Source organism: Bison bison, unplaced genomic scaffold (genome assembly GCF_000754665.1).
Source record: "Bison bison bison isolate TAMUID 2011002044 unplaced genomic scaffold, Bison_UMD1.0 scf7180017864495, whole genome shotgun sequence".
Lineage (NCBI taxonomy): Eukaryota > Metazoa > Chordata > Mammalia > Artiodactyla > Bovidae > Bison > Bison bison.
The window spans coordinates 9129789-9150557 of NW_011495054.1; the positions used below are offsets into that span (position 1 = coordinate 9129789).

Genomic DNA, 20769 nt, shown 5'->3' on the forward strand with positions numbered 1-20769 from the left:
GCAGCTTGTGGCGGGGGGGTGGGCAGGCACCAAGGTCCCCTGCTTGTGTAACTCCATTCTGCCTTTACTATAAAACTCTTTTACCCAATTGTACATCAGATAGATGTGTCTGTACACACCTGTAGAAGTGAACACAGAATGGAAATATGGCAACACAGTCATTAAGAAGGATTGTCCCCCAGGTAACAGACTTAAGGGCATTTTTCTTCTATATTTTGGTCACGGATTGAACTTGCACCCCCTGCAGTGGATCTCAACCACTGGATTACCAGGGAAGTCCCAGGGGCAATTTTTAGTTTTTTTTTTTTTTTTTAATATATTTTCTAAATTCTCTTCAGTGAACCCTATTAGAACCAGAAAAGAAAGGAAATTGTGTCTCAAAAACAAAAAGAAAGAAAGATCCCACAACGTTAGTTTGTTAGGTTTGCCGTAGCCCAGTACCACAAACCAGGTAGCTTGGTGAAACAACAGCATGTTGTCTCATGTCCTGGACATGAGAAGTCTGAAATTAGCATGTTCACAGGGCCTTGCTTCCCTGAAGGTGCCAGAGGAGAGACTGTGTCGTGCCTTTGACCTGGCAGTTTGCTGGCAACCTTTGATGTTCCTACGATGCTAAGTGGGTCCCTCCAACCTTCTGTCTCCATGCAGTGCTCGTCCTCTGAGTGTTCACTTCATCTCCCCTTTCTTTGTGACCATCTCCTTTTCCAGATCTCCCTCCTCTTGTCAGGACACAGCCACTGGGTGAGACCCATTCTCATGACCTTGTTTTAACTGAATTGCCTCTGTGAAGACCTTGTCTCCATGTCCAGTTGCATTCTGAGCCACTGGAGATTAGGATTTCTACATATCTTGGGGCAGGGGGGAAGACAACAGAATCTATAAGATTCTGTTCTTATAGATTGTTCTTCTCTGTTCCGAGAAGAATTTCAGGATCCCTACAGGGTTTTCCTCTGAGAATGGGAGAGTCAATCGAGATGAGGCCTGTGTGTGAAGAAATGTCCGTGTTGCTGTGGGAACCAGCTTCTGGGAGGGCTCTCAGTGGTCCCCAGCTCTGAGTCCATACCCCTGTGTAGCCTCCTCCATCTTTTTCTTTTAAGTGTTTATGTATTATTTGGCTGCACCGGATCCTAGCTGTGGTACACGGGGCCTTTGAGCCTCTTTGCAGCACATGGCGTCTTTAGGTGCAGCATGCAGGGCCTTTTTTTAGTGCAGTACTCATACTCTGAGCTGTGGCATGCGGGATCTAGTTCCCTGAGCAGGGATGGAACCTGGGCCCCCTGCACTGGGAGCGTGGAGTCTTAGCTGCTGAACCACAGGGGATGTCTCAGCCTCCTCCATGTTGTGTCAGAGTTGGCTCGTGTGACCAGTAGATTGTCCCTTTGGGTTCTGAAAGGTCTTGGGTGTTTGCCTTGCTCTCCCTTGGATCACTTGCTCTGGTAAACCCAGCAGCCACCACATCATGCGGACACTCAAGCAGCTCAGCGGAGCCCTCATGGCTGAGGCCTCCAGCTGTTAGCCTTGTCGGTGAACTTTCTTGGGAAGGACTCTCCAGCTTCAGGGAGGTCTTCAGACCAGCGTAGCCCTGGCTCACATCTTCACTAGAACATCATGATAAAACCTGTATGAGTTTCTCATCACCGTTGCAGCAAATTACTACAAACTTCATAGTTTTAAAATGACACCGTTTATTCTCTGTTAATGATAAGGTCAGAAGTCCAAAATGAGTCTCACGGGGTTTAAGTCAAGGTGAAAAGAGGCCTAGCTCCTTCTAGAAGCCCCAGGGAATGACCCGCTCCTTGCATCCTCCAGCTTGTAGGGGCAGCCAGCATTTCTTGGTTCCTGGCTGCATCACTCCGATCAGGGATTCCATCATTACATCGCTGGTTTCTTCCCCAAGGACCCCCCTTGCCTCCCTTATATAAGGACCCTTTTGGTTACAATTAGGGCCCACCCAGAATATCCACAGAATCCAGGATAATCCCTCATCTCAAGATTTTTGATTTAGTGACATCTGCAAAATTCCCCTTGCCATCCAGATCCAACATATTCACATGTTTTGGGGATTAGGATGTGGGCATCTTTAGGGGCCTTATTCATCCTCCCTTAGACCATGAATCAGAACCACATAGATAAGCCACCTCTGAAATCCTGGCCCACAGAAAACCATGAGAGATAATGAATGATATTTGATATTTCAGAACGACTAGGTGTTGAGGCAATTTGTTATGTAGCAATAAATAACTGACGCAGACTGGAGGTTGTAATCTAGCATTTGGTTGTAACACTTGGCACTCATAATTCTGGATTTATTGCAGTGTCGTCCTTGAAATATGCAAGTAGAGAAGTGTGCAAATCGCAAAAGTATACAGTTGGATGAGTTTTTTTTTTTTTTACAGACTGAAAACACCCTTGTCTGTCTTTAATAACGAAGCCTGGGATGTAGCCCAGATGCTTTCGTGCTCTGTACCGGTAATTCTCCTGTGTCTTCTCAGATTCATTCTCGCCCCTTCTCTGCTCTGAACCACAGGAAGCTGTTTTCCCGGCTTGCCTTCTGGTAGGTTCAGCCAGTGGAAGGCAGTGGCAGACAATAGAAAGGGAAGGGGAGGAGAAGAACCAAGGTGTTCTCCCTCTCTCACACTGCCTTGAGGAGGGGGGCAGGCCTGGCCGCAGCTCAGCCTCTGTAAGCCCGTGTCCCGTGAGGGACCCTCCTCCCTGACAGCAGCGCCCACTGGGCAGCCCTGCCCTTGCCTGACTTCTTGCCTTTTCCTTCCAGCCCTGGGTGAGCGGTACCTTCCTGCTGTTGCTAATCTCTTCTGGCTTCTCATCTTCCCCATCACCTGGAAAACCAATTCCCTATATTAAATTCCTCTGGTTGAATGATTTAGAGTGATTTCTATCTTCCTGACTGATACAGGCTTCCTTGGAGGCATTACATTAAATCCTTCTGACTTCAACAAAAAAAGCATCATGTTCATAGAATTCATTTTCTGAAAAATGAGGCTATCCTCCCTATACAGTCCCTGAAGGTTTCATATTTTCAAAGTCTTCACTTGGAAAGAAGGAAACGGGAGCATTTGTTACGTATCAAGTACGAGCCACAGTATTAGGTATACGAGCTGTACGCAGTTTTACACTATTTCACTTGTTCCTCACAATACTGTTTATTGTGGAATAATACTGTCATTTTTACAGATGAGAGCCTGGAAGTCAGAAAGGGTTGGTGGCTCTTGAGCAGTCACACGGCGCTTTAGGTTCACCTTGTCCTAAGGCCAGTGCTTCTCCCGCTGCTCCCACGGTGGTAGCGTTGGCATCTCCCCCTCCCCGCCCACCAGGGCGGCTCCCTAGGTGTGGTGGGCTTCAGCTTCCCTCGGTCCCATAGAGCACCCATCAGTTTCAAGGAGAAATACCCCCTACCCCAACCAACTAATAATAAGTTTCTTTTTTGAGGATTCAGGAGGCGTTTCCAGGACGATTGAGGTTATTTGAAGTGTTGGCAGGGTTGGCAGTTCCAGTTGATGCTGGCAGACGGAGCAGAGGGCAGCCCTGGGGAGAAGCACTTAGCTGGGCGGTTCAGAGAGTGGACTCGGGCCCCACGTTGCCTGCGATGCATTAGACGTGCCTGCCGCAGGCAAAGAAAAGGGACGGGACGGCTTGTGAGATAATTTCCTGCCCCTTTGGAAACAGGCAGGCCTGAGCTTGAACCTGTGCGTCACTGTCCAGCTGGGTGACTTTGGGATCTCTGACGAGTCACTCTGTGTCTGTCGCATCATTAAAATACAGTAAAAAAACTTGCAGGACTGTTTTGAAGAGAGGGTATTGCCTAGTGACAACCAGCTTCTCCCTAGGCCTGCTTCCAGGGGTAACTTGGGCTCCTTTTCAGCCTTGCATGAGCCTCTCCTGTTGCGGAGGGTGGGCTCTAGAGCATGCGGGCTCAGTAGCTGTGGTACACGGGGCTTCGTTAGTCGTGGCACATGGGCTTAGTTGCCCAGTGGCAGGTGGGAGCTTAGTTCCCCAACCAGGGATCGAACCCACGTCCCCTGCATTGGAAGGCGGATTCTGAACCACTGGACCACCACCCTCAGTCTTAAATAAGGGAATCTGACGCGTCATTTGGGGTTTTCTAAGGGGTGCCCCAGCTCTTTCTCAGAGTGGGACTGAGCACTTCCTGCCAGTGCTCACTCCATTGCCATCATGGCTTGGGAGCTCTCGCCAGGACACTACTCTCGGGGCCCTCCTCCCAGGCACGTGGCCTTTGCACAAGTTAAGTGAAACTGTGGTTCCTCATACCTCACCCCACAGAGGCAGTAATTCCACTGGGACTTTGTGGTAGTATTCTCGGGTTACTTTTTATGGGTTTCTATTGTATATGACTCCTAGGGTTCTTATAAAGATGATGTGAGAGAAGGTTTTTCAGACACTTAGCGCCATGCCTGCCCATGTGAGAGACAGAAATAAATGGGTTCATTTATTACTTATTCACAGATACTTGTTAACTACATGCTGTGTGTCAGACTGGGAATACTTGTGTGTGTATCTATAAATACACATGTGCACACACATTCACACATATACACATTTTTATATATTTATGTTTTCATATACTATATGCATGCGTTATGTAAACATGCATTTGTATATATTTCTACAGCTTATGTATGTGTGTATAATTTTCTTAACACCAGGCTCTGTAAATAAAGTTTCTATTTGTCTTTAGCACATCAAAACCGAATAACGAGATGATTTCTCATCAGGGCTTGGGGATGTTTCCAGATAGTCTGCTCTGTACTATAAACTGCGCTGTGCTGTGCTCAGTTGCTCAGTCATGTCCAACTCTGTGACCCCATGGACTGTAGCCCACCAGGCTCCTCTGTCCATGGGATTCTCCAGCCGGGAATACTAGAGTGGGTTGCCATGCCCTTCCCCAGGGGATCTTCTCAACCCAGGATCGAATCCAGGTTTCCTGCACTGCAGGCAGATTCTTTACCATCTGAGTCACCAGGGAAGCCCATGCTATAAACTAGGTAAAATTAACTTTGGGAAGCCTTGTGGGATACCTCCGAAGGTGAACAAGGCAACCTCCAGAGCCGCAGAAAGTGACATATGAGAGTCCCGTGTGTCTGCAGACAGAAGAGGGGCCTATGAAGGTGGAGATGCCCTGGGAAGAGGAAGCAAACGATGGTTTTAAATATTAGCCTCTAATTGAACCTCACAAGAGGAGACGATGTTAATTGCAGCCACTAATTATTGTATGAACTGCTCCCTACATGAGCAGCTACACACAGCGTGTTCCAGGGGGAGCAGCTTGGGCGTTTAACAAGAGTTGATGAGTCTCTCACATGATGCAAGGGTGGCCAGCACATATGCATACCACGTGGTCTGGTGATGTCTGTATGCATGGTGTGTGTTGTGTACAGCTAAAGGAGTAGCACCCTGTCCCTCCTTGACTCACCTCTTACAGTCATGCAGTAACACCATCACTCAGTCCTAAGACATCTTGAGTTGCCTGCTCTGTTCTAGACTCAGCAATACAGGTAGATTAGGGCCCTAGAAGAATGATGCTCTGTAGAAGTTAGGATTTTGTCTATATCTCCTGCACCTGGATCAGTGCTGGCACATAGTTCATGCTCAAAAAATGTTTATTGAACGAATGATATGTAATATGCATATATACATACCTACATATATATAATGAATATGTACTTTATGTTAGTGTTTTATGTCTATTACAGTGTATGTATCACTCCCAGGTGGTGCTAGTGGCAAAGAACCAGCCTGCTAAAGCAGGTTCAATCCCTAGGTCGGGAAGATGCCCTGGAGGAGGAAATGGCAACCCACTCCAGTGTTCTTGCCTGGAGAACCCCATGGACAGAGGAACCTGGCGTGCTGCAGTCCATAGGGTCGCGAAGAGTCAGACGCGACGGAAGCCACCGGGCACGCATCTCTGTGTTCCAGCTACAGAGCAATATGGACATGGGCTATTCGTTAGCGGGTTTCTGCTGTATACATCTTACTGTCTAAGTCGTTTTGTAACCTAGTTTTTCCTCCAGCTTCTTCCTGCCCCATGTCCCTAAAGAGAAAAACACAGAAGACCACAAGCTTACCCTTGGCTTCAAAACGCAACCTCATTTGTGTAGCGGCAGTCCTGACCGATCGCTGGTCGGGGAGGTGGAAGAAGGCCCAGCCCTCCCTCATGCCCTCTTCTCCTGGTGCCCCCCCTCCCGTGTCTCTCGAGCTGTCTCTGGCATGGGCTTGTTTTGTCTGCCTCCAAAACTGGTGGGGCCGCCGCATCCACTTCACCTAATGACTTGGTCTCTGCAATCAGCGGACTACCTGGTTTTTGAGCTGAAGCAGGAAAGGTGTGCTGATTGCTAATTACACAGACTCTGAATTTCCCAAATCCGTCTTCTTGGGAGGTTTCTGCTGAGCGTGATGTGCTGCTGTTGCTGCTGCTAAGTCGCTTCAGTCATGGATGGCAGCCCACCAGGTTCCCCCATCCCTGGGATTCTCCAGGCAAGAACACTGGAGTGGGTCGCCATTTCCTTCTCCAATGCATGAAAGTGAAAAGTAAAAGTGAAGTCGCTCGGTCGTGTCTGACTCCTAGCGACCCCGTGGACTGCAGCCTACCAGGCTCCTCCATCCATGGGATTCTCCAGGCAAGAGTACTGGAGTGGAGTGCTGTTGCCTTCTCCAGAGCGTGATGTGCATCCCCAGGCAAATTGGAGGGTGGAGCCCAGAGGGTGGAGCCCAGAGGGCAAGGGGTGTGGTGGAGAGTGAGGGGGTAGCGGCAGGTCCCTGGAACCACCTGCCTCATCTGTCTGTGGATGGTTTTCTTGTTCTCGACTCTCCTTGCTGTCTAGCTAACTTCGACTCTTCTTGCTGTCTAGCTAACTCACTCTTTAAGCTGCCCGTGCTTTCCACCCCTGCTTCTCCTCTGCAGATGGTGAAAAGCTTTCAGAGGCCTGCATTCCAGCCTCCTTATTCTCTGTGTGACCTTGGCGGACCACCTCAGTGCTGCAGGGACACCCACCCGGTTGCTGCTTGTTCTCTCAGAACTAAAAGATAGTAACGCCTCTGCTGGCCAGGCCTTTCCTCTCTGCCACGCTCATTCTGTGCTCACAGCAGCCCTGTGCAGGGGCCACTGCTGCCTCCATCTTACCCATGGGGATCAGAGAGGTTGAGTAACTCGCTGAAGGTCACACAGCCTGTGGGTGGGAGAGCTTGGATTTGAACCCAGGCATCCTGGCTCCAGAGCCTACTTTCATGATCATGATAATGCAGATCGGACCCACCTCAGGTCCCCATTTCCTCTGCTCAGCTGCTTAGTCCCAGCCCAGAGCTCCCCATCCCTAAGACCCAGCACCTACACCGTCCCTGTCCTCCAGGAGGGCCCCTGCAGGTCAAGGTTGGAGGGCCTCCTCTGCATGATGTTGGCATGGGCCGAGGTCACCCAAGCACAACTGGGAGGGGACGTCTGGGCTCCTCTCGCTTGGCTCACATGGCACAGGGGCCTCACCTGAGAACCCAAGACCCGGCTGCCTGACTTTGTGGTCTCTTGACTATGTGACCGTGGGCAGGTCTTTTTGCTGCTCTGGTGCTCAGTCTCCTCATCTCTAAAAGGAACATTCACCACGTGCCTGGCATGGCCCTGAGGTGCCTGGCATGCCTGACATGCCTGGCATGGCCCTGACGGGGCCGTTGGGTAGCATGTCTGTGTCTTAGAAACACACTGATGCCTCGTCCCCTCGCCTCCCAGGGACGCTGTCATCCTGGCCCACTAGCAAGGAGCTGAGCTCGGGCGACGCCCCTGCAGTCTCCTGGGATTGTGCACCCAGCCGTCTTCCCGGTGTCTCAATGAGCTGACAAGCACCCCCTCACCGCCCCACAGTGTGTTATTTCCTCTGACAGTCTGCCAGCCTCCTGCCTGGGGGCCCCAGCCTCAGACCGCCTCTCACCTCATCAGCACCGAGCTGGGGATTTCACAGCTGGCAGTTTCAATCAGCCTTGGTGTTCCACCAGCCCCTGTGCGCACCCCCCACCTCTCCACGCCGCCCCTTCCCTCGTCAGCTGGGCTTGACCCTTCGGCTTCCTCAGTCTTTGCTCACTCTCTCTCTCAAATTGAAAAAGACACACAATCAGGGAAAAGGCACAGACTTACAATACCGTGGACGGACTGGCTGGCCTGCTACAGGGATCTGAATGTGTCCCTGCAAAGGGAGCCCTGGGCCTCGCTGGCTTTCCCAGGGGCAGGCAGACAGAGCCCCAGAAAGATCACTGGCCAGTGAGCGAGGCAGACCAGAGGTTTTCCCCTTGCTGCCCCAAGTGACTTCCCTGGCCTCAGTTTCCTCATCTGCAAAATAAAAGCCATCCCAGGCTCAGAGAAGGGCTGTACTGTTGGTGAGTCTCAGGGGGAGCTGAGAGCCGTACTTAAATGGACCCAGAGTCCTTATATTTTCACCCTTCACGCTCTCATCAGTTGATATATACCTGTTGTCTAAGACAACAGTCAAAAAGAAACTTGACCTAAGAGCAGCTTGAAGGAAAATCCTATCCCTCACCCACCTTTGCTCCTATCTGTAAATATTCTCAGCTCTCCACTGCTTTCCCAGCTGCACGTGTGCTGTTTGCATGGAGACCTGGGCATCATATTTTCTGTTCTTTTCTGCTTGCTTGACATTATTTTGCTAAGGGTTCCCCGCTGGCGCCACCCTGATTGCTCGTGTTGGCTTCTGTCTGAGCATCAGAGCGACGCACTGCATCGCGGTTTCCCTACCAGTCCCCGTGGCTGGGCGGCGGGGCGGCTCTCAGGCTCTTGGTGCCATCAGTAGCTCCATTCCAAGCGTCCTCGGGTCCAGGGCCTTGCTCTGCACCCCCCCCCTTTTTAATGTTTATTATTTATTTTATCGTTGGTTGCACTGGGTCTTCACTGCTGCATACTGGCTTTCTCTAGTTGCAGTGCATGAGCGTCTAATTGCGGTGGCCTCTCTGGTTGCAGAGCGCAGTCTCTAGGTGCACAGACTTCAGTAGTCGTGACTCGCAGGCTCAGTAGTTGTGACACACGGGCTTAGTTGCCCTGTGGCGTGTGGGATCTTCCCAGACCAGGAATCGAACTCGTGTCCCCTGCGTTGGCAGGCAGAGTCTTAACCTCTGGACCAGGAGGGAAGCCCTGCTCTGCCTTTTGACTCTTCCCCCCGCTAGGATTAGCTCCCAGAAGGTGGGTCTCTGGGTTGAACCCAGAGTTTCTCAGGCTGGATGCTGGTGACACTCTTGTGAAGTAATCGGTCCTCAGTGGTGGGGCTGCTCTGTGAACTGAGGATGCTGGACAGCACCTTTGGCCTCTGCTCTGCGAGAGGCCACCAGACCTCCATGTCACAACCAGCAACGCCTCTACACAGCGTCCCCTGGAGGGCAGACTCACCCTCAGCCAACAGTCATTGTGCGAACGGGGAGCCGTGTGTGGAAAACGTTACACATGGCAGTCAGAGGCTTTCCAGAGAGTCTGGATAAAATCCGATTAGGGCGGAAAGTAACTGGATCAGCACAGGTGGAGTCTGCTGCACCCACCTCAGTTCCAGCTCAAGTTCCATTCAGGCCTCCCCCAGGCCTCAGCTCTTCATCTGCGAAATGGGGACAGTGATAGAGCCGCGTGCCAGGCTCGTGCGCAGAGAGTGAGGGCAGGAGCCCAAAACGCTGAACGAAGCGCTGGGCATGGAAAGGTCTCAGTACACATCAGTGGTGCTGGCCAGCTCCAGAGGGAGCCCCACTGGGGTTTCTGTCTTTGCCCGTGCTGCCTTTGAGGGTAGCGGGAGGGCTGAGGGAGCCTGGGTGGCAGAGTTGAAAGGGACCTGCTCTTCTGCCCTCCCCGCAACCTCCTGCTCCACATCCACCCCAGGGCGGGACTCAGCCTCCAGAACCAGCCTCAGCAGCTCTCCTGGGAAACATCACTGAGTCTTACATCCGCCATCCATCTAGGGCGTTCTGTGTGGGGTCGCACAGGCTGGGTCTAGCATTTCTGGTGTGTGTGAGCTCCTGAGGCATCTATTTCCTCCTCTGAAATCTGTAGCATCTGTCTGAGGCTCCATGAGCCCTTCCTTAGGGAGAGCCCCTCGTGGGTACCCACCATGTCACAGGGTCCCGGTGAACACCAGGCTCCTCCCCAGAGCTCTCGTGAGTGAGTGGGGGTCTCGCCCAGGGCCAACGTGTGCTGTGGTCTCTGTCCCCAGGAGAAGTACGTGGAGGAGCTCGCCGCAATACGACAGACCCTGCAGACTGACCTGGAGACGTCCATCCGACGGATCGCCGACCTGCAGGCAGCCTTGGAGGAGGTGGCATCCAGTGACAGCGACACAGAGAGGTGCCTGCGAGGGGCAGGCGGGGCGGGGCACGGCGGGGGGCTGTGCCCTGGGGGCTCTGCGGTCTTCAGCGGGCAGGGCTCCCCTCTCCAGTCTGGGGGCCCGGGGATTCAGGCGCACTGTGGGTGGGAGGATAACTGGCTGGCTCAGGCGAGCAGAGGCGGGATGCTCCCCGCTGGTGGTACCGTCCTTGCTGTGGTCCTGGGCTGGTGACCGCTGCTCAGAGGCGGACTTCTGCCGACTCCCCCGTGAAGGTGTTCATTTTCAACATCAGTGTGATACAGACCCAGTGGATTTACCATGTTCTGGCCTCTAAATGAAGGGCTTTATCTAAAAAATCCTCAGTTTGTGCGAAAATCGCTTCCACGCCAATATCCTGAGGATTTCTATGACGCCCACTAATGTGCAAAGCTGTGAAATTGCTGGTAAAATGGCAAATCCTGATCCTGCAGCAGCCTCCCAGCTCATGGTCACATTCAGGGTCCCCGTCCCCCCACCCCCACCAGTTTTATTAGAGTCATGACAGGACCAGCGTCTGTAATTACAAACCCCTGGCGTCAATACTACCCACTCCGTGCTTGGGCTGGCTTCTCCATTAATAGAAATGCTAGAGCTTTTGCATTAATTATAAAGGGAATTAATGACTGTATATACAAGTATTGGAGGTTTTTACAAATGAGCAAAACTTTTAAACCATTTTTACTTGCACAGAAATAGATTGCTTTTCTAATAAACAGTAAAAGTTCTAAAAATAACAAGACTGAAAAGAGGCAGAGAGTCTGTTCTTGGAGGTACAGGGACAGGCTGGGCAGGTGTGACAGGGAACCAGGGACAACAACCTGTGAAACAGCCTGTGTTCAGGACAGTGTGAGGGGCGAGATGGTCACAGGACCCCCGGTGTGAAAAAATGGCGTCTTGGATCTGAATGAGCCCAGGCCGTGCGTGGGATACTTGCAGCTGGAAGAGGGGGTGGCCTGGGGAGGGCGCAGGTGCTGCCTTTCATCCAGCCCGATTTCCAATCAGGGATCTGGGGATTCATTTCAAACTTGAACCAGGGGTTTAAGTTTGTCAACTAGCTGGCTCAGATGGTAAAGAATCTGCCTGCGATGCAGGAGACATGGGTTCAATTCCTGGATGGGAAAGATCCCCTAGAGAAGGAAATGGCAACCCAGTCTAGTATTCTTGCTTGGAGAGTCCCATGGACAATGGAGCCTGGCAGGCTACAGTCCATGGGGTTTAAAGAGTCCGACACAACTTACCAGCTACCACCTGTGTTCTTATCTGGAGAATGCCCTGGACAAAGGGGCCTGGTTGGCTACAGTCATTGGGGTCGCAAAGAATCAGGCATGACTGAGCGACCTAACACTTTTACTTTCCTCCAGTTATTCAACCTCTCTGAGCCTCAGTCTCTTCATCTGTAAGATGGGTTGATAATAAGAAGTAAGTGAAAAAATCCGACCCTGGCACAGGCCCGTGTACTTGGCGGGGCTCAGCCATCGTCAGTTTCATTCATTCATCCGTGTGATCAGCTCTACCTGTTCCACGCCACACTGAGCTGGGCGTTTGTCTCAGTCAGCTTGCTTCTTGTCATCATGTCTCTGTCCTAGAGACACAGGGAGATTGAATAACTTGCCCGGGGACAGGCAGAAGTTAAATTCCTGAGGAGTAGAGAGGGAGGAGAGCACAGGCCTCTGCCTCCGTGGAGTGCACATTCCGTGTGTGTGTGTGTGTGTGTGTGTGTGTGTGTCCCTGCCCGTGAGTACAGCGGGCAGACTGGTGAATGGAACACTAGACTACAGTAGGAGTTACAAAGACAGAGAACACGATGCTTTGATGAATAGCAGGGGTACACCTGGCCTCTCTGAGAGGAAGAATTGAACTGAAACCCGGGCTGAAAGAAGGAGCCAGAGGCAGGAGCTCCGGAGAAAAGTGAGTCAGGGCCGACAAGGAGTGTTCTGGAAGTAAACAGCCTGCCCAAGTGAGATGAATGGGAAAGAGCAAAAGTCTCCTGCTCTTCTTCCTTCCCTCTCTCCCACCTTTCTTCGCCTTTTGAAGTGGCCCACTGTGTCCTCATGAAGCACCCCAGGACCCCAGGCAGGATCAGCAGCATAACCCATGAGTCCACGGAGGAATGAGAACCTGGGGCTTTTTGTTCAGAATCAGTTCAGTTCAGTCGCTCGGTCGTGTCCAACTCTTTGTGACCCCATGGACTGCAGCACACCAGGCTTCCCTTTCATTACTAACTCCCAGAGCTTGCTCAAACTCATGTCCATTGACTCGGTGATGCCATCCAACCATCTCATCCTCTGTAGTCCCCTTCTCCTCCTGCCTTCAGTCTTTCCCAGCATCAGGGTCTTTTCAAATGAGTCAGCTCTTTGCATCAGGTGGCCAAAGTATTGGAGTTTCAGCTTCAGCATCAGTCCTTCCAATGAATATTCAGGACTGATTTCCTTTAGGATGGACTGGTTGGACCTCCTAGCAGGCCAAGGAACTCTCAAGAGTCTTCTTCAACACCACAGTTAAAAAGCATTAATCTTCGGCGCTCAGCTTTCTTTATAGTCCAACTCTAACATCAATGACGTGACTACTGGAAAAACCATAGCTTTGACTAGACGGACTTTTGTTGGCAAAGTAATGTCTCTGCTTTTTAATATGTTGTCTAGGTTGGTCATAACTTTTCTTCCAAGTAGCAAACGTCTTTTAATTTCATGGCTGCAGTCACCATCTGCAGTGATTTTGGAGCCCCCCAAAATAAAGTCTCTCACTATTTCCATTGTTTCCCCATCTATTTGCCATGAAGTCTTGAGACCAGATGCCATGATCTTAGTGTTCTGAATGTTGAGTTTTAAACCAACTTTTTCACTCTCCTCTTTCACTTTCATCCAGATGCTCTTTAGTTCTTCTTTGCTTTCTACCATAAGGGTAGTGTCATCTGCATATCTGAGGTTATTAATATTTCTCCTGGCAATCTTGATCCCAGCTTGTGCTTCATCCAGCCCAGCGTTTCTCATGATGTACTCTGCATATAAGTTAAATTATCAGAGTGACAGTATACAGCCTTGACATACTCCTTTCCTGATTTGGAAAGAGTCTGTTGTTCCATGTCCAGTTCTGTTGCTTCCTGACCTGCACACAGATTTCTCAGGAGGCAGGTCAGGTGGTCTGGTATTCCCATCTCTTTAAGAATTTTCCACAGTTTGGTGTGATCCACACAGTTAAAGGCTTTGGCATAGTTAATAAAGCAGAAGTAGATTTTTTTCTAGAACTCTCTTGCTTTTTTGATGATCCAGCAGATGTCGGCAATTTGATATCTGGTTCCTTTTCTAAATCCACCTTGAACATATGGAAGTTCATGGTTCACATACTGTTGAAGGCTGGCTTGGAGAATTTTGAGCATTACTTTGATAGCATGTGAGATGAGTGCAATTGTGCGGTAGTTTGAGCATTCTTTGGCATTGCCTTTCTTTGGGATTGGAGTGAAAACTGACCTTTTCCAGTTCTGTGGCCACTGCTGAGTTTTCCAAATTTGCTGACATATTGAGTGCAGCACTTTCTTCACAGCATCATCTTTCAGAATTTGAAATAGCTCAACTGGAATTCCATCACCTCCACTAGCTTTGTTTGTAGTGATGTTTCCTAAGGCCCACTTGACTTTGCATTCCAGGATGTCTGGCTCTAGGTGAGTGATCACACCATCATGATTATCTGGGTCGTGAAGATCTTTTTTGTACAGTCTTCTGTGTATTCTTGCCACCTCTTCTTAATATCTTCTGCTTCTGTTAGGTCCATACCATTTCTTTCCTTTATTTTGCCCATCTTTGCTTGAAATATTCCCTTGGTATCTCTAATTTTCTTGAAGAGATCTCTAGTCTTTCCCATTCTATTGTTTTCCTCTATTTCTCTGCATTGATCACTGAGGAAGGCTTTCTTATCTCTCCTTGCTATTCTTTGGAACTCTGCATTCACATGGGTATATCTTTTAACTCAGATGACCATTATATCTACTACTGTGGGCAAGAATCCCTTGAAAGACATGGAGTAGCCATCATAGTCAACAAGAGTCCAAAATGCAGTACTTGGATACAGTCACAAAAACAACAGAATGATCTCTGTTCGTTTCCAAGGCAAACTGTTCTGTATCACAGTAATCCAAGTCTATGCCCTGACCAGTAATGCTGAAGAAGCTGAAGTTGAATGGCTTTAGGAAGACCTACAAGACCTTCTAGAACTAACACCTCCAAAAGATGTCCTTTTCGTTATAGGGGACTGGAATGCAAAAGTAGGAAGTCAAGAAATGCCTGGAGTAACAGGCAAATTTGGCCTTGGAGTACAGAATGAAGCAGGGCAAAGGCTAACAGAGTTTTGCCAAGAGAATGCACTGGTCATAGCAAACACCCTCTTCCATCACCAGATTGTCAATACCGAAATCAGATTGATTACATTCTTTGCAGCCAAAGATGGAGAAGCTCTATACAGTCTGCAAAAACAAGACCGGGAACTGACTATGGCTCAGATCATGAACTCCTTATTCCCAAAATCAGACCTAGATTGAAGAAAGTAGGGAAAATCACTAGAGCATTCAGGTATGACCTAAATCAAATCCTTTACTATTATACAGTGGAAGTGAGAAATAGATTCAAAGGATTAGATCTGATAGGGTGCCTGAAGAACTATGGACAGAGGTTCATGATATTTTACAGGAGGCAGGGATCAAGACCATCCCCAAGAAAAAGAAATGCAAAAAGGCAAAACGGTTGTCTGAGGAGGCCTTACAAATAGCTGTGAAAAGAAGAGACGCAAAAAGCAAAGGAGAAAAGGAAAGATATACCCATTCGTTCAGAATGGATTCGGAATTTCACTGCAGTCACAGCAAAGCTGCACCGCACGCAGGTCCCTCTGGGCGCGGGCTGCGAGCCTGTGAAGCCTCCCTGAGCCCAGGATGCCTCCTGGGAAGCATCTCCTAATCCTCAGCTGCCTTGGCCTCTCTGTCTTATAATTCCCATGGAGCGTGGGTTTCAGTAATGACGTAGGCGTGGGAGGAAACTGGAAAAATCGCCCAGAAAGAAGGCTCAACACTTCTTAAGACCATCCAAGTCATGCTGTCTGGTCACTGCACAGTTAAATTGGTTATCAACGAGAAAAAGAAGTGTGCGGGACCCTGGGGTGGAGAGCCGCCATCCAGAGCAGGGCCCCGCTCAAGCCGGGTGCTGCAGGCGCTCTTCCCCCGCAGCTCCGCCCTGCACGCCCCTCATAATTGCCTCATAGCCAGGGGACGGCAGTGTTGATTGCAGCCTGAGGGATTGGTCCAGGTACATCTCTGAACTGAGCTCTCAATTAGGATTCAAACCCACCCTGGAAGAGAGACAGAGCGATGCTTCAGCTGGAGGTGAGGCTCTTTGAGAGACTTGTTCAAATTATGAAAAGTCACATTTCCCCATGTTGGGAATTAGATCCGAGTGTAACAGGCCTTCCAGGCTGGAAACGTGGCTACGTGCTCAGAAAGCCAGGAGGCCGGTGCGGCAGCATTTCAGCGCATGCTCGCCAGCACGGGTGCCCTTGCGCTGTAACTTAGACTAGGGCATCAGCCTCCTTAGATTAGTGGAGGAACACTTTAAGCTGTTCCCCCAGGCTCAGAGAACGCTCATGACTCGTGCATCAGCCGACAGCCCCATCTGTTCTTGCCCAGGGTCTGTGGCGTCATCACCTCAGCTGGGAGTTTGGGATGGGGTTGGTGGGGAGTTCAGAAAGGTCAGTGGATGACCCCTGACCCCTAGGTCAGCCAAGAGTTTCCACGCCAGCTGGCTCCATCTGAGACGAAGGCTGTGGAAAGGTGTCCTCTGGTGCTGTGTTGAGTGTAAGTTGTACATTTTCCAACATCTATGCTGCTAACTTGACGAATTTGAGCTGCGGTGAGTGAAGTAGAAAGATCTGGGCCTAAGCAAAGGTTGCGGCTGCCACCGAGGGCATCATCCCGCTTCGGCTTATTCAGTAGTGGGCCCAGGCTCTAGCCAGACTGCAAGAGTTCCTGCTGTGAAGTAGGGCAGGCTTGAGGCCCGTCCACCCTTCTCTTCCCACAAAGCTCTTAACCTCCTGCTTTTGCTTAGAAGAGGCTCACAACATTTCTCTATGATTCTGAGACATTCCAAGTTACATCCCAGGGCCTTAGTGCAGGACCGCAGGCTCATATGATGCCACGGAGGACACTGGTCTTTCTTTCTTTCTTAAATTTATTTTTGACGGTGCTGGGTGTTCATTGCTGCGCGTAGGCTCTCTCTAGGTGCGGTGAGTGGGAGCTACTCTTCTTTGTGGCGTGCAGGCTTCTCATTGCGTCCACCTCTCTCGTTGTGGAGCGTGGGCCTAGGCGCGTGGGCTCAGTAACTGTGGTGCTGAGTTGCCCCCACAGAGTGTGGAACCTTCACGGACCAGGGATGGAGCCCATGTCCCCTGCATTGGCAGGCAGATTCTTAACCACTGGACCACTGGGGAGGTCCAGATACCCAGCCAGTGGGCTTCTTGGGGAATGAGGGCTCCAAACCACTTCATCCGCCCTGGCGTCACAGGACACACTGACCGTCGTGCTACTGGCATCTCTTTCCTGAGGACTGACTTTGTGCCAGGCTACACAGCCTACCTGCCTTCCGTGCATAGTTCTCACAACCCTCTGAGGGTGGTAACCATTATCACCCCCAGTGTACAGACGAAGAAACTGCAGCTTAGACAAGTCAGGAAACTGGCCCCAGCTCACACAGTAAGTGACGGGGCTGTAATCTGATTCCAGGCTGACCCCGTCACCCACACTTCCAGTGAGCAAGCCCTGCTGTCATGTCAGACATACCCCATCTTTCCCCTTTCTCTTGTCAAAGTCTCGGTTCTCTGCCAAGTTTACTGGCCTGTCATCCTGGTGAGCTTGTGTCTGTCACTGTGACATGGGGCCAGTGCATCTGTGCGTCACTTCCCAGGCAGTGTTTGTATTCAGACCAGAGCTGTCTGGCAAAGGCTCCATGGAAGGGAATACAATGGGAGACGTTTAATTACTTCTGTTGCTCACCAGCAGTCCACCTGTCCACAAGTGCCTGGCCCATGCTCCTCTTGAAAAGTCACAGGAACCAAGGCAAGAGAAAGAACCACTGAGCACGTGTCAGGAGATGAGGGAGAAACCAGGGACCACAGATCATGTACCAACGCTGGTGGCACTGCCAAGGAGATCAGGACCAGGGACAGGTCGCCTGCCCTTCCTGGGCCTCTGCTTGCCTGCCCAGCAGATTAAAATCATCACCATCATCACCACCACCATCATTGAGTCCCTCCTGTGTCAGGACGGAAGGAACGGTCAGGAACAGGCAGACATGGGTCTGCCTCATGAGCTTGAGGTCAGACTTTGTCTTCATGTCGTGGAAGGGTCAGTGCGTTTTAAACTCTCTAGTTAGGAAGAACCCCCTATTACACCAAAGGAAACGCCTATAGAAAATTCTGCCTTAGGATGGAGTGTACCCATCCTCGGATTGGAGTGAGAGAGGAGGGTTCCCTGTGGGTGGACTCAGTGTTTAAATCTGCCCTCCTTCTGAAAGGGCTCTTCCCCCAGACTAGAGACGCGCTTTGAGATGTCCAGTTGTGCTGTGCCTTGGTTAGTTTATTGTGCTCTAAGGATGCTCCCTTGCAGGATGCAGGTAAAGATCAGTATTCAGTCCACTGAAGTGGGTGAGGAAGTACACCTGGATGCCCAGACCTTGTCTGCTGCAGAGCTCAAGGCTAGTCGCCCTCAGGGTTATGGGGATGTTCGCTTGTCCAGGCACCCACCGGGATCTCTGGGCCCAGCCTCTCTTACTCAGGCTCACAGACTCCCGGGTGGACAGTGGGCCCGAAGCTCCTCCCTCTCAGTCATCAGGCCTCCAGCCCCACGGTGGCCAGTTTTTTCCCTTCCTCCCTGCTCTCGGGCAAAAGAAACCTTGTTCTTCTGTTTCTAAGGGGAGTGCCACACCATTTTGAACTGTACGGGTTGGACTGCAGGGCTCTTCAGTTGTTTTTTTTCTTTCTCTGAGCATTTCAGAAGATGCAGCCCTATTCACTCAAACCCTTCCCTCTGCTTTCCAGGCCCCCCGCCTACCACATTCTAGCTCCTTTGGTCAGCTGGAACCAGCGTCCTTATCTGGGGTCTGTGAACGGGTAGATCAAGTGAGGGGTGTCCATGCATGAGTTCTAGAGATCATACCATGAACCCAGAGATTCTGCACTAAAATTCGAGTCTGTGTTTGTGCATCTGGGGAGGTGGAAGTCCCACAGTCCTCATAAACGATGCTTATAAAAGGCCCAGGACTCCTGGTCTAGGACCTCTCCATTGTGCATGGTCTTTAAGCGTCCAAGCTAGACAGGGCCTCAGCATCTTGGTCCAGAAGCCTCATTTCACAGACGGGGACGCCTGTCACCCCAGACGGGACAGAAGGCTGAGGCCACACGGAGGGCACAAGGATTCAGTCACCGTCCTTCCCAGCCTGGCGCTCCTTCCGCAGCCCCAGCGCACAGAGCCTTAGAGGAGACTCAGACACCAGTGGGAACAGAGCTGGCGCTACTCACTTAGACCACTTCAGTTAAAGTTCTGAAGTATTTTTAAATAGTTTGTTAAAAAGTTGTATCAAAAAAAAATTATCCTCAAGAAGATTTAGGGTCATTAGAAAAGATACTTTCATTCTGTCTCTTGCTGTCATAGCAAATTAGCTCAAATTTCATAACACAGGAATGCCCCTGCCTCACATCAAAGTGACAGACGCAAGTTCGCCGGCATGACAGGCCAGTGACTTGGCCAAGAACAAAGACCTTGACAAGACAAAGGGCTGGAATCTGAGTCTCCCTGGGCTAGAGTCAGAGTGTCAGCAGGGCTCCGCTCCTTCTGGAGTCTCTGGAGGAGAGTCTATTTCCTCACCAGCTTCCAGAAGACACCCACATCCCTTGGCTCATGGCCCCTTCCATCCTCAGAGCCAGAAATGTTGCATCTCTGACTGTTGTTCCATAGTCACAAGTCCCTGTGACCGAACCTGGAGAAAGGTCTCTGCTTTTAAGGACCAGAGTCATTAGAGGGGGCCCACCCTGATAATGCAGGACAGCCTGCCTGTCTCAAGATCCTTGATCTTAACCACATCTGCATGCCCCTTTTAACACCTCAGGAAACACAGTCACAGACTCCTGAGATAAAGATTGAGATGTTGACATCTTTGGGGTCGTTATTCTGCCTCTCAAAGCGTGGTTCACAAAAGGTGCTTTTCGTTATACTGAGGAAGTCAGCAGATTTTTCTTTAAAAGGCCAGATAGTAAATATTACAGCTTCTCAGGCAGTGTGGTCTCTGTTGTAGCTGCCCTACTCTGCTATTGAGGAGCAAAAGCAGTCCCAGATAAAATGCAAATGAGTGGCGGTGGCTATGTTCCAATAAAGCTTTATTAATAAGAACAGATATGTAGATTCAGTGGCCTGTCATTTACAGACCCCTCTTCTATTGGATTCACCAGACACCATCCAAGAGACCTTCCAATCTGGCCTGAGCCGTGGGGCCAGAGGGACAAGTAAGCTATGTTCTTGGCCTGGGAAGGGCCCTTGCAGTCTGATGGGGATGAAGCAGTGTTAGTCGAAGTCAGGAGAGTGACGGGTCCTTGAGGGAAGGGACCAAGGCTACAGGGGCCTCTCAGAAGTGAGCAGGGCTTCTGGGAAGGGCTTGCCCAGATTCCACTGAAGAACAAAGCTGGGGGGTCCAGGCCTGAGAAGCCAGGCTCGCGTGTTAGAAGTCTGTGGTTTGACTGTCTGTACCTGTACACTGGGTGACTACACTCTGGCTAGGAGCATGAGCCGAGTAGCTCTTACAGACCTGGGTTTCAAAGCTCTGTGACCTTGGACAGGGATGTCAGCTTCCTCAGCTCCACGAGGGAGACTAGCAAGGTGATTAGTGGGATCACGTGTAAAACATGTTTGTTGAATCAAGAGTTCTCCCTAAAGAAGAACCACCATTGTAATTAGCTTCCGAGTTTCCCAGAGTGCACTGAGAAAGCTGACCGCCGCAGCCCCATGTCTGATTGGCAAGCAGTCACAAAGGATATAAAGCCAGTGCCTTACCCACTGACAGTTATGATGCTATTAATAGCAGTACTAGTCGTGCTAAAACAGGAGCAAGGGTAATGGTTGCTACCCTTTAATTAACACTGCTTATTTGCCAAGAACCATGCTGAGACGTTCATAAGGGTGATCTTACTTGGTCAGCTCCACAGAGCTTGGGCAGAGGCCTGTGATTAGCTACATTTTACAAAGGAGCTGAGGAGGCTCAGAGAAGATGAGGAACTTGCCTAAGATCACACAGCAGCAAAGGTCAGAGGCGGGACTCAAAACATCAAAGACTGTGTTCTTCCCCAGGCCCTGGCAGCCCAAGAATAACGGACTGTT

At 50.5% G+C, this 20769-nt stretch overlaps 1 protein-coding gene across 1 annotated transcript in view; it reads left to right on the top strand.

Annotated features, from left to right (window-relative positions):
• Positions 1–20769, top strand: part of MYO18B (myosin XVIIIB) — a 232628-nt gene that overhangs the window by 187407 nt on the left and 24452 nt on the right. The window contains exon 40 of the mRNA XM_010828851.1: positions 10221–10351. Coding sequence (XP_010827153.1) covers positions 10221–10351 — 131 coding nt within the window. The remainder of the gene's footprint in view (positions 1–10220; positions 10352–20769) is intronic.